Source organism: Phoca vitulina, unplaced genomic scaffold (genome assembly GCF_004348235.1).
Source record: "Phoca vitulina isolate PV1807 unplaced genomic scaffold, GSC_HSeal_1.0 scaffold4, whole genome shotgun sequence".
NCBI classification, from domain to species: Eukaryota; Metazoa; Chordata; class Mammalia; order Carnivora; family Phocidae; genus Phoca; species Phoca vitulina.
In genome coordinates, this window is record NW_022589707.1 from 81,923,181 (window position 1) to 81,936,583 (window position 13,403).

The window sequence follows — 13,403 nt, forward strand, 5'->3', positions numbered from 1 at the left end:
AATTAAAAATTTAGCATACATTTTTAAAAATGAACATTAATATTCCTAAAATAATGGAAATAAGTGATGATCAATATTCTAATAATTCAGTCATTTGCAAGGTCTTCTATTTTGTCAACAGAATCCAGCCACTTCATATACTTAGATCTAAAAAAGCATTTTCTTCAATACTGAGAGTAGGTAAACAAAGTTAATAGAAATTTAATTTTAAAGTAATATTTTAAGTTAATTACTTCTACTTGTTTTTATTCTCTCGACAACCTATCTTAAAATAATTTAGCCTTATATAACTTATGAAGACACATAACTACTAACTTCCTTTTTCCTTTACTGATATGTTTACCCGATAACATTAGCATATAGCTACATATAATATTTAAGGCACAGCAATCCATTAAAAGTGCCCAGGTTAAAAATAGAAATAGCCAGTTGAAATAAAATACTATGGCAAATGATCAGTATATATCTACTAAATAAAAGGGTTACCAAAGATGAAGACAGACAAGTGATCTGAAAGGAAAGCACATGATTAAATCTTTATATATTGAGACTATGTTAATAGTAATAGAATTTAAAAAAAAACATTTTAGAGTAGAACCACCTTGGAACAATTTCATTAAAATTCTGAATGAATGGAATGAATGAACACCTGAATGAATCCTGCAGTCATAACAAGGTTTACCACCTTGAGATGCTCACAACAATTTGAAATACACAGAGAAGACGACTTGAATACAAACAAACTAGTTGAAATTCAATGTGGTTCACAGTAAGGATGCAGTGGCTTTCTATTTGTAGAACAAAGAATCTCAACCAAAAACATATATTACGACTAAAATATTCTCGAGTGCAATCATCTAGGCTTCATAAAGAATATACACTTTTTACCGTGTAATTCTTTCTTGCCCCCTTCCACCCTCCTGCATTTTTTGTTTGGCATAAGTGAACAACAAACCAGAATAGAATACACATTTTTAAAAGACCAATTTACTCATACTCTATTTAAAAGCAGCATACAACCACTTATAAATATAGCCTTTTAAAAAAGCATCCTTATATAAAACAGTTGGGGGGGGGGGTTGGAAATCCCTGCTATACATATGAAGCACGGTTTAAGCCCAATACAACTGACCAATCAAAATTAGTGAATGCACTGCATCTCTCTGCAGTGGGGAGAAGCGACAAGGTAGGCTGTCATTCTGCAAAAGCTGCCCAGAACAGGCTTTCCTCTGAAAAGCAGTGCCATTCCGTTTTAGAGAGACTGAATCTAAATGTTGTCTCTGGGGACAAGAAGCCTTCAGTATGTTCAATTACTTCATTACGTTTTTCAGATGCTTATTGATTTCACAGTAGGAAGAGTGAGAGACTGCAGCAGCCTCTAAGCAGCACCACACGTTCCATACATTAGCAGTACTGCTGAGACAATGGCAGAGTACAGACACATATTTTCATTAAGGTCTTTTCTGAAGAGATGTTTATGACCCTCTTCCCCCAGTCCTCTGCTAACAAGTGAACCAAATGAATCAATCAAAACTGGAAACGCTTCAACTACATCAGGAATGTATCAAATCTTTAGCGGAGGTAAGATGTGTTCCCTTATTACAGTATAAGCTGCTTTTGAACTGGCATAGTGGGGTAAAATTACTTTGAAAAATTTCAACCTAAATTTTAACAGTTTATTTGCTTAATTCTATTTATTGTTAAACATGTATTTTTTAGATCAATTTAAGACATGACATTTTCAATGTACTTTTTTTAGGGTGCAATGTTAAATACCAAAAATTTTCTTTGTTGATTCACTACGAAGACATCAGCTTTTAAGTCACTTCAGACCTACTAAAATATTCTTAATGTCATCAGTATAGTTTTTCTGAAGTGCTCAAAAAATGCTTATATTTCTTAAAAGGATCAGGTTTACTATTTAGCTATTATTTATTACTCAGTTTTAGGTTAAGTTCATTATTGGGCATGTTCATTGAAAATTATTTAATTTGCAGTTACATTTTGCATTACCTTTTACATTTCAACTACATGAACAACTCATCAGTGGAAATTTATAGCATCTAATCGTGGAATCTGTTTTAATCAGTTAATATTCAAACCATGTGCTAATAATTAAGCAAGCTACAATATTTCCCAGTAGGAAATAGTGTTAAATTTATTGTAAAGAGAGAACGACAGTATGTTTAGTGTATGCTAATTGCTCATAACCTCTGAAAACATAGGTTAGCTTCTAAACTGAGAGCAGAAATTAGTTTTAAAACTGCAGCTTTTCCTTCATGGTTATATTTATGTTACCTCTGTTACTAAATAACATAATATTTGCAATCTCTGTTAAGAAAAGAAAATATTTACAGAATCCCTTAAATCTATGCATAAGTTGTGGCTCTACTAATACAGTTTACTTACTTTGATAATGAATACTGTGTATGGTGTTAAAGTCAACAAAACTAAAGTAACTTTGCGTTCATTGGAAATTATTAGGAACCCTATTAACCATTTTTTTTTCTTTTTCACAAGGGCCCACAGCAGCTAATTCAGTATTTACAACTGACAATATGAAGAATGCATCTGATCAAGCATCTCCTAGCTGCCTGAACCATAAACTGCAGGATATTCTTCTAACACATGAATTTAAGACATTAAGGAGTTAAAACCAGAAAATACAGGTCCACATTACTGCTGGGATATAACACATGGACAGTAATCATCCTAAGAAGATGCTATATAAAATAGACACAAAAAGAAAAACAATTTAACTGCAAAAGCCTGAAAACAAAATGGTGAGCATTTTTAAAGGGGGAGTTTACACTTTAACATACCAGGATTGTGGAGCTGTTTCCTGAAGAAACAATGAGGCACGGAATGCCAAAAAGAGAATGCCATACATTAGCAGCAAGCTAGATAAAGCTTTATCAATTATTTTCTGCACTAAATATTCAGATATTTGTAGCAGCTGATATTACTAAAGGATTTTTTCATCTAAGTTTTATGACTATGCATCCTCTTCTAATGAAAACAAATCAAATTAAATAGCAGATGGTTTTATCAAAAGAACATGGACTGGATTTATAATATAAAGCAAGTTATGTGATCAAGAAATCATTTCAAACTAACGAGGACTGCTATAGAAACAGATTTACATTTGTAACAAAAGGATGTCCAAATACATTTTAGAAGCTAGAAACCGTATGTTTTCACATGTTCTGGAAAATAAAGAGAGACTATCATATATTCCCTCAAAGGGAAATATAATTCCTATCATTTGATGAAGTTTCTCTTGGTCGTGACTTTTTAAGGCAAAACAAACACAAATATTTTGTACTGGTCTTTAGAAATTCATCAGCCAACTAAATCTCACAATTCATGCAGTTTGAAGTATTGGAGAGAAAATGAAAGAATTTCTACAAGACATGAAATAAAACACAGCTACTTCACTGTTGTCAGGTAAAAATTCATGTCAAAATCTGTCAATGACATCATGTATCAATTTGTGAAAAACTGCTATAGTGAGACAAAAGGCCCATAAGGCAACAGCAAACAGGTAGGTCAGAAGATGCATGCACCCCACCACACTGTTTAACATTTACAAAAGAAAACAATCTTGCTATAGAGGAGATGCATTTTACTTAGTTACCCTCTAACTTGGCATTTCTGCTGTATCTAATTATAAATCTAACTGATGCGACAAAGACCTGATGTTTAATCTGTCAGTTCCGAAAATTTGGCACACTTAAAATTTTCCATTTTTATAGGATTTCACTGTTAGCTAAGACTTTCACTTGAGTATATGCCTCTAGTAATACCTTATACCAAGCTCAAAAGGAATTAATAATATTATCTATGTTTCTGAAATATTGCCCCTAAAATAATATGGATAAATAAAATTGTATTCTAAAAGCTGTCAAAGGTTACATCAAGTTAAAGGTTAACATGAATTTTGGAAATTATTATAGCCTTTATAATTTATGTTTGATTATGATTTTGCAGCCAAAATGCTGTACTTGAAATGTGAAATATAGTTGGTTGTATGACTTTATATTTTAAGTGAATATACTCATTACTGACATATTAGCCCAGAAAATCAGACATTATTTTTATAAATTATTCTAACCCTCTATATATTATAGATTTACATGAATTGGCAAAAGAGCTTGTTTTTTTTAATTTTCCTCAAAATTATACACACTGGGTGATTTATACGAAAGGTTTCACATGGAATGTGTAAACTTTAAAAGATTCCTCAGAAAATGGATTTCAGATACTCCTTTCCCAAAATTTCGTTATTTTACTTTAAAAATCCTGTTTAAACAAACAAAATCAACTGATATAGTCTTTTAAACCACTCCAAAAATGGTTATTTCTTAACATGATATTAAATTTCAATTTCCTTCTTCCACAATAAATGAGAGGGTGTGGTCACAAAATAAATCATTCATTGGAGTGATTAGTACTCTTTTACCAAGTTTTGTGGTGTTATACTTTAACATAATATCCTTTTTCATCCAATTTTTATAACATAAGTTTGTCCATTATAAAGTTCGGTGAGCATTTTCACTACAAAATATGTAATATTTATCATTTCCCTACTTTCTATGGGAAATAGCTCCAAATATCCCCAAGCACACTAGACTCTTAAGTAAGAATTTCAACCAAGAACATGGACAAAATGGTTTTAAAGAACTAGTGCTCTGTGCCATTTATCATTTTAAATGAACACTTGTCCTGTTCATTTGAAATCTCATGAGAATAATTACACCAACACTAATTATGCTAGAACATATTAAAATAGCATTTATTACCCACCTACGCACAACAGTTTAAAATGAAATCTTAAAACACCAGGCTAAAATTAGTTTTGCATACTGGGTAGTTTTATTGTACAAAAATATACTGTATCTCAATAAGTTTGAAAAACCCAAATGAGGAAAATCTTTTTGAGATATTAAGTAATTTTGAACTATATAGGAGTATTCCCCATACAGTCACCTTCAAAGGGAGAATCCAATTTCCTGTTATATCAAAACAATGCAACCTTGATTCTCCTAATTCTACCTTTGCCATTAATAGTTTAGAAACTTAAAAATTAAGCGAAGTACACAATAAATATATATATATATTTTACAAGAAACACATGTTTTATACGTCCTTTAAATTGCCAAATATCAAAAGAGTTTATTCTATTTCACTTTCTAGGGAAAACACGAACTGCTCCAAAAGAATGTGTTTTTCTCCCGTTCTGGAAATCAACATGCAGTCTGAATCTAACATTACAGTGCGAGATGACATTGATGACATCAACACCAATATGTACCAACCACTATCATATCCATTAAGCTTTCAAGTGTCTCTCACCGGATTTCTTATGTTAGAAATCGTGTTGGGACTTGGCAGCAACCTCACCGTATTGGTACTTTACTGCATGAAATCCAACTTAATCAACTCTGTCAGTAACATTATTACCATGAATCTTCATGTACTTGATGTAATAATTTGTGTGGGATGTATTCCTCTAACAATAGTTATCCTTCTGCTTTCACTGGAGAGTAACACTGCTCTCATCTGCTGTTTCCATGAGGCCTGTGTATCTTTTGCAAGTGTCTCAACAGCAATCAACGTTTTTGCTATCACTTTGGACAGATACGACATCTCTGTAAAACCTGCAAACCGAATTCTGACAATGGGCAGAGCTGTAATGCTAATGATATCCATTTGGATTTTTTCATTTTTCTCTTTCCTGATTCCCTTTATTGAGGTAAATTTTTTCAGTCTTCAAAGTGGAAATACATGGGAAAACAAGACACTTTTGTGTGTCAGTACAAATGAATACTACACTGAACTGGGAATGTATTATCACCTGCTAGTACAGATCCCAATATTCTTTTTCACTGTCATAGTAATGTTAATCACATACACCAAAATTCTTCAGGCTCTTAATATTCGAATCGGCACAAGATTTTCCACAGGGCAGAAGAAGAAAGCAAGAAAGAAAAAGACACTTTCTCTAACCACGCAGCATGAGACTACAGACCTGTCACAAAGCAGTGGTGGGAGAAATGTGGTCTTTGGCGTAAGAACTTCAGTCTCAGTAATAATTGCCCTCCGGCGAGCTGTGAAACGACACCGTGAACGACGAGAAAGGCAAAAAAGAGTCTTCAGGATGTCTTTATTGATTATTTCTACATTTCTTCTCTGCTGGACACCAATTTCTGTTTTAAATACCACCATTTTATGTTTAGGCCCAAGTGACCTTTTAGTAAAATTAAGGTTGTGTTTTCTAGTCATGGCTTATGGAACAACTATATTTCACCCTTTATTATATGCATTTACTAGACAAAAATTTCAAAAGGTCTTGAAAAGTAAAATGAAAAAGCGAGTTGTTTCTATAGTGGAAGCTGATCCTCTGCCTAATAATGCTGTAATACACAATTCTTGGATCGATCCTAAAAGAAACAAAAAAATTACCTTTGAAGATAGTGAAATAAGAGAAAAATGTTTAGTACCTCAGGTTGTCACAGACTAGGGAAACATCTAAGTTTCATTAAGCCCACATTTAAATTGTAAAAAAATGAAATTACTGCCAAATATAAGAAAAAACATTTTAAGTATTGGTTATGTTGTAAATTTTCAATGTAAATGTCAAGATTAGATTAGGTCATATATATTCAATTTCTTCATTACAATGTATTTGTTGCATGGCAGTTTGTTAAAGTAATATTGTGTATTTTTGTCAATATTATGTCCATCAGAAGATATTCATGTAAGTCATATTTTCTAAATAATAAATACATAGCCTTAAAACAGTGTATAACTTCAAAATGTAACTGACACAGGTATCCTTTTCTTTTTTTTATGAAGTGTATTTGTTTCTAAGCCACAAACTATAGATATATTTGTATAAATGACAAGTGGAATAGCACTTTAATATAAGAGCAAAAATTATGGTCTCCAAACAAAATAATTCAGGATTTTCTATGTCACTACCTTATGTTTTCTGGTATAGTCTACCTGCTATAATATTTGATGCATCAAAAATAATGAACTATGTGTGAAACTTTATCTTTTTTTTTTTTTTTGAGTACAGAAAATTGTAGGATTTATCAGGATTTTAAAATTCAAGAACCAAGAAACAACCCTGTATATATACACTCTAAGATAGGGAAATTTTGAAATTCAAGTTTATTATGAAAAAGAGATTGATTTTTCTAAGATCAAGGGCACTATGCCTATAAATATACAAAATAAACTGACAATAAAGGGAAGGAAGAAAACTAAAGCACCAGCCTCTTTCTTCCTTCCTCACTTTGCGTGAGTCTAAGCCAAATGCTCTGGATTAATATACTGGTAAAAACCAGTGCATTAAAATAAACTAACTTCCTAACTTTATTCAAGTCAGCCTTTTTGTATAACAGAAGTCAACTATTAAAATCTGAATAAAAGAAAAAAAGACTTTCTATCACTGTAGAGAAGCTTCACAAAGCCAATGATTTCTAATTTTAGATACATAGCAACTTTAGAGTAATAAAATTTACACAAGGTTCCTATACTATCATAACTTCCAAATGTTTCAAAATAGAATAGTTCTATTTCCACTCTTAAAATCATTGAAGTGGCAATAAATCTTGTCAATTTTTTTACTCTACACCACTTAATCTAACTTTAATCTTTGTGTCTCCCATCTTCAATTCATGTTGGAAAACTAGAAAATTACTAATCCTAACTATAGATAACAGGTTTGGGAATCTCATATCAAGCAAATGTTTTCCAACTGTTATAATCCAATAATCTATCAATGAGTGCTAATTCTCACTGTATCAGAAAAAGAGCAATAAGTTACTTAAATAAGCAAATACAGTTCTTGCTACCTTATAATTGATTAACTGTACTTTTTATTCTATTTTTTTAATACTGTATCCATTAAATCAAGTAGCAACTCATCTTTAAATAAAACTTTGTCAAGGAATTCGATAATATATCACTTTTGTGTAAATAAGTGAGGTTGAGATTGACCCAGTCTAGTTTACTGAATACATTAATCCTTGAGGGAAATGAGCACCATGCAATAACTTGAATTCACTGAGGTTCCTGGGATATTTAACAGTGATTTATTTCTGATAATGTTAACATGTCAAATCTTGGCAAAGGAACAGTATCCTTCTGTCTTGTTTTCTACTTTTATGGAATTAAAGAAATGCTTCAATTTGACAAAATGTAGCATAAGAAAGTAAGACATTTTTCAGAACCCTGTAGAGAAATTAAGACTTCGTAGGTAAGGGTATTAAACATTTTTTTCATTCAATAAACATATTTGGCACAGAATATCTCCTAATATATCCATTAAAATTTTTTTAAACTAATTTTATACTTAAACTTCCAAGCATAAATTATAATTGTATTTAGTTTTATAATCTTCATAAAAATTAGACTATTTTTAGAATTTTCATACTAAGAGAAGCCCTCTGTGTCTTAAATATTTTTAATCTTCAAATCTATAAGCATGCCAAAGAACTTGGTTAAAAAACATTTTTAAATATATTTGCCTAAACTGCTTTCACGCCCTCTTGTTCTCTGTAATAAGAAATCTAACAAAATAATAAATGGCAATTATTATAATGTTGCCTTCTAAACTGTTATTATTTCTACACTTGACTCTGGAACAGACAACTAACAAGCATTTTTGCCCTCCTGTAATGAACTTTCAGGTACTCAAAATTACACCCACTGATTTACAACAAAGAAAATTCATACCTACCGAACAACTTCTAACAGCTTTTTAATGTTAAATAGTATGTAATATGTAAACCAAAATAATATTTATATTAAAGATTCAGCTTTTGAAAACAAGTCACAAATATGCTTACAATTACTGACCTCAGCTTAAATGAGAGAATGAGAGAATGAGAAGCTTAGACAACTTTTTTTTAAGCGTTTGTTCTATGAAAAGGTGAAGTATTTTTATTTTCCTCATGATGGGCTTCACCAAAATGTGTATGTCTTTCACTGTATTTCTAATAATTTCATGGGACAAAATATTAATGTTAATTTTTCATGTTAGAATGAAAATTGTAAATGCAAAAGCAATAGAGGTAACAGTAAACTCAATATGGGATCCTTCTTAAAATGACATTTTTTCTCACCCATATGCCACAAATCACAGACACAGGCATCAATTTATATACAGTTAACGGGGTTAGTTCTTCAAAACCACAGAAGTAAGAACTATTATTTTAAAAACTAACCAAATATGAGCTCAATAAGATATGGAACGCTCATTGCTTGCTAATTCCAAGAGGTCATTAGTCTACCAATTAGTCCCAACAGATGTTCAAAGCTATTATGAAAATTTAAGAATTTAGAATTATGCTTTTAAAAAATGCCATCCGTAATATTTCTGTACTTCTCACCATGGTAAGTCAATTTTTAGGTACGTGGCCTATTTGTCTATTTTTTAATCCCCCAAATAAAATGATAGCAAAATCTAAGTTCTCTGGGCATTAAAAATCAAACTCCTCATTTACTGAGATTAGATTGAAAGGTGAAAACCAGAAGATAAGAAAACAGGTGCTTAGTCAGGCTTTAGTCAACACAGTAATTTGAAGACTACTTTCCAAAGTCAATAAAACATTTAGTTTTATTACATCTTGATTGTACATTTAAGTAAGCTTTGTAATTCAATTAATATTTGAATCCTTACAATGTAGAAGGCATTATGGCAGATACGCATATTCATATGGAATAAAGTCATTACCCTGGAAACTTAACCTAGAATCAAGGTAGTTAAAAGTCTGGCAATACCTACAAAAAGGCAGAATGCAGTAAATACTATTTTTAAAAAAAAAAAAGCAACCTTCTTAATAAACTTAAGAAGAAAGGAATTATGTTGGATTTAAGAACAATATAAATAAAAGCACTGTTGAGGAAAGCTACTGAAGCAGATCTGGAAATGGTAAATTGTTCTCTTTAGAAGAAAAGTAATACAATAGTGAGAAGTTGATCTGCTAAGTTAAAGTGGGGCCAAAAACAGAAAGAAGGCTTTAAATACCAGCAGAGATATCTGAGCAGGGGAATAAGACAATGGTAAATGAGTTACAAATCAATCAATCAACCAGCAATGTGTAGAAAGGGTTGATTGGGTAAGACACAGAACAGGAAACTGAGAAACCAAATTGTTGGCTGGGTAAGACACAGAAGACGGGAAGCCACGGCGATCACCCTGACAGGTAATGAAAGGCCCGGCAAACAGTGCTGGCCGTAGCTGTGCAGAGGAGCGTACACGTGTGACAGGCAACGTGAAGGCAGAATCAATAGGGTATGTCAACTGACTAAAAAGACAACTGGTATAGGAAACTGAAGAATTAAAAATGATGGCAAAAAAAAAAAAAAAAAAAACCCGTAAAAAACCAGATTATCCTCAATGATCTAAGAACTTTTAAATTGTTTTGCATAAAGTACATGAATAACAAGGACATAACCAGAAAGAATTTCTGGCAAAGCAAAAAATTCAATTAAGTGAAATAAATGACCTTATTCAAGAATGTTCTAGTTATTACAAACTATTCAAAATGAAAAATTCAAACTGATGTTTTAAAATATCTGTATTTTGCATATTGGTTTATTCAGTTTTTCCACTAAACACATATTTTCTTCTTCAGTAATTTTTTAATTACAAAAAGTTATACACAATGGAAAAATGCCAAGGTATATAAAGTAAAAAATATAAATATCATCCTTTGCTCCTAATAATTATGAATATCTATCCAACTCATCATATACATGGCTCCTTCATTCTTTATTAACGGCTGCATAAAAATAATTTTTAAAAATTAAAAAACATACAGCAATATTTCTAAAAAATGACAATGATAAAATATCAAATACTTAAACTGTTTTCTATTATAATCAAATAATTTGAAGCTACATTTCAAGACCATCTTGAAAAAGGTAAGAAAGGTAACTTGTCAAATTGTAAGACAGGTTATTTTTCTAAACGGGGAGAAGAAGCAAGGAAAAAGACATAATGTATTTTTTTTCTTCCTTTTCACTAAATAAGATGAGAAAGAAAAAAAACTAAAGAAAACTTTTGGAGCTTATTTTCTTTACATCTCAGAAAAGGACACTTGTATGTACTCCTTGTGAATGTAAGCAATCTCCCTATGGGACAGCAGTGAACTCAAGAAAGCTAAACATGAGATGGCTAATAATAAATGTTAGGGGAAAAGGGAGCTCGGGCCATATTATAAAAGAGGGAAAAAAGGAGATAATTAAACCTAGACAAGGTAGGAAAAAGATCTAAAATACTCAGAGATGCTCAGCTTTTAGAGAAGTAAAATGTGAATATAGAATTGTGGGTTAGAGTTCACAGAAGAAAACTACCTTGAAGATTTTTTCTAAAAAGCATTCAAAAAGATGAAAAAGCAATTTTTTTTTTTAAAGAAACCCCAGTTAATAAACTGGGCAGATTAGTAATATAATAACATTTTTCACGATACAAAGTAGAATACAAATTAGGATGTTACAATAACTCACAAACGTTTGGAACAGAGGGGTACTGAGATGGAGAAGTAAATGGAAAACTGGGCTCATCTTAATATGAAAACTTTCACCTTTTAAAGAATATTCAATTTTTGCAGGAGAGAAAGAGCTGAGCAAACTTAAACAGTATTTCTCCCCTTGCTCATGATAAAATAATGTGTGAAAATAATCCTAAGTATCTCTACCCTTCTATTCACACATTTTTTTAACAGACCTCTGTAAGCTGTATCCATGGCTTTCAAGCATGACAGCTTTGTACTTTCACCAGCAAGTGGTAAAAAGTGCTGTCATTCCTGTCACTGCCACCAATATCAACTCCTACCACTATCAAACCCTGAAGCATCAAGTAAGATAAAGGAGGAGAGCTGAGTCTATCTGGGATTGAGGTCAGTTTCCTCACCCTGTTTCCATGAAAGCAGTATGTCATATATTTCTGAGAGGCATTAAGCAAGGCAGACTACCAAAGCACATCCACCAATTTTTCAAGGCAGAAAGTAAAAGGAGCAAGAGAATCTTAATTAATCTTATTATTAAGATCATAGATAACTGCTTTCCACTCAGACAGCTATAGACATACAATACTAATAATAGATGCAAAATGAAAATTTTTTAATTTAACATAAATTTTTTAAAATGTTAATGCTAACAAATGAGAGTTCTGACCACATTAGACACAGACTAGAAGAGTGAGAAATACATAGGAGATTGACACATATATATATACATATATATATAGCACATCCATTAATATTATACACAATCCCACCTGTCATATACTGCATACTGTGTATATATTGTATATTGGTTATCTACCCAAAGATATGCATTTCACTCTAAAATTGCTAATGTCTTTTTTTTTTTTTAAAGATTTTATTTCTTTATTTGACAGAGAGAGATAGAGCAAGAGAGGGAACACAAGCAGGGAGAGTGGGAGAGAGAAGCAGGCTTCCTGTGGAGCAGAGAGCCCGATGTGGGGCTTGATCCCAGGACCCTGGGATCACGACCTGAGCCGAAGGCAGATGCTTAACGACTGAGCCACCCAGGAGCCCCTAAAATTGCTAATGTCTTAAAACAGGCTGAAATGTAACACATTTACATAGTCTACATTTTAACAGTTTTTTTCCCCAATTATTAAAAAACTGTAGTCTTTCTTCTGCTATTAAATTTTTTCCAACTATCACTTCTTATAAGCAACAAAATGCTAGCAAACTATAGCTACCTAATTTTATAAAACTGTCTTTAATCCACCCAGTACAATAAGAGTCTGTAATACTACTGTAACCTTTGTAACCAAAAAGTGCCTGATACATACCAACTGATGAGTAAATATTAGTGAAACTGAAGTCAACAATTTTTAAACTTCCGACCCCATGTATCTTGTTGAGGAGAGTATTTTTCAAAATGTAACTCACACCAGTCAGAATGGCTAAAATTAACAAGTCAGGAAACGACAGATGTTGGCGGGGATGTGGAGAAAGGGGAATCCTCCTACACTGTTGGTGGGAATGCAAGCTGGTGCAGCCACTCTGGAAAACAGTATGGAGGTTCCTCAAAAAGTTGAAAATAGAGCTGCCCTACGACCCAGCAATTGCACTACTGGGTATCTACCCCAAAGATACAAATGTAGGGAACTGAAGGGGTACGTGCACCCCAATGTTCATAGCAGCAATGTCCACAATAGCCAAACAATAGCCAAACTATGGAAAGAGCCAAGATGTCCATCGACAGATGAATGGATAAAGAAGATGTGGTATATATATACAAGGGACTATTATGCAGCTATCAAAAAAAATGAAATCTTGCCATCTGCAATGACGTGGATGGAACTAGAGGGTATTATTATGCTAAGAGAAATAAGTCAATCAGAGAAA

At 32.2% G+C, this 13,403-nt stretch overlaps 2 protein-coding genes across 5 annotated transcripts in view; one reads left to right on the forward strand and one right to left on the reverse strand.

Moving 5' to 3' along the window:
• Positions 1-13,403, reverse strand: part of COG5 (component of oligomeric golgi complex 5) — a 303,390-nt gene that overhangs the window by 213,589 nt on the left and 76,398 nt on the right. The window lies entirely within an intron of this gene.
• On the forward strand, positions 603-10,547 carry GPR22 (G protein-coupled receptor 22). Of its 4 annotated transcripts, none has more exons than XM_032402375.1 (3): positions 603-1,581; positions 2,521-2,783; positions 5,197-10,547. In XM_032402375.1, exon 3 carries the CDS (start codon positions 5,222-5,224, stop codon positions 6,521-6,523), a length of 1,302 nt encoding a protein of 433 aa, XP_032258266.1. In that variant the 5' UTR covers positions 603-1,581; positions 2,521-2,783; positions 5,197-5,221; the 3' UTR covers positions 6,524-10,547. The 4 variants fall into 4 exon arrangements, with proteins under 4 accessions (XP_032258266.1, XP_032258264.1, XP_032258265.1 ...); XM_032402373.1 differs by having other exon boundaries at positions 2,521-3,544; positions 5,197-10,546; XM_032402374.1 differs by having other exon boundaries at positions 2,521-3,447; positions 5,197-10,546.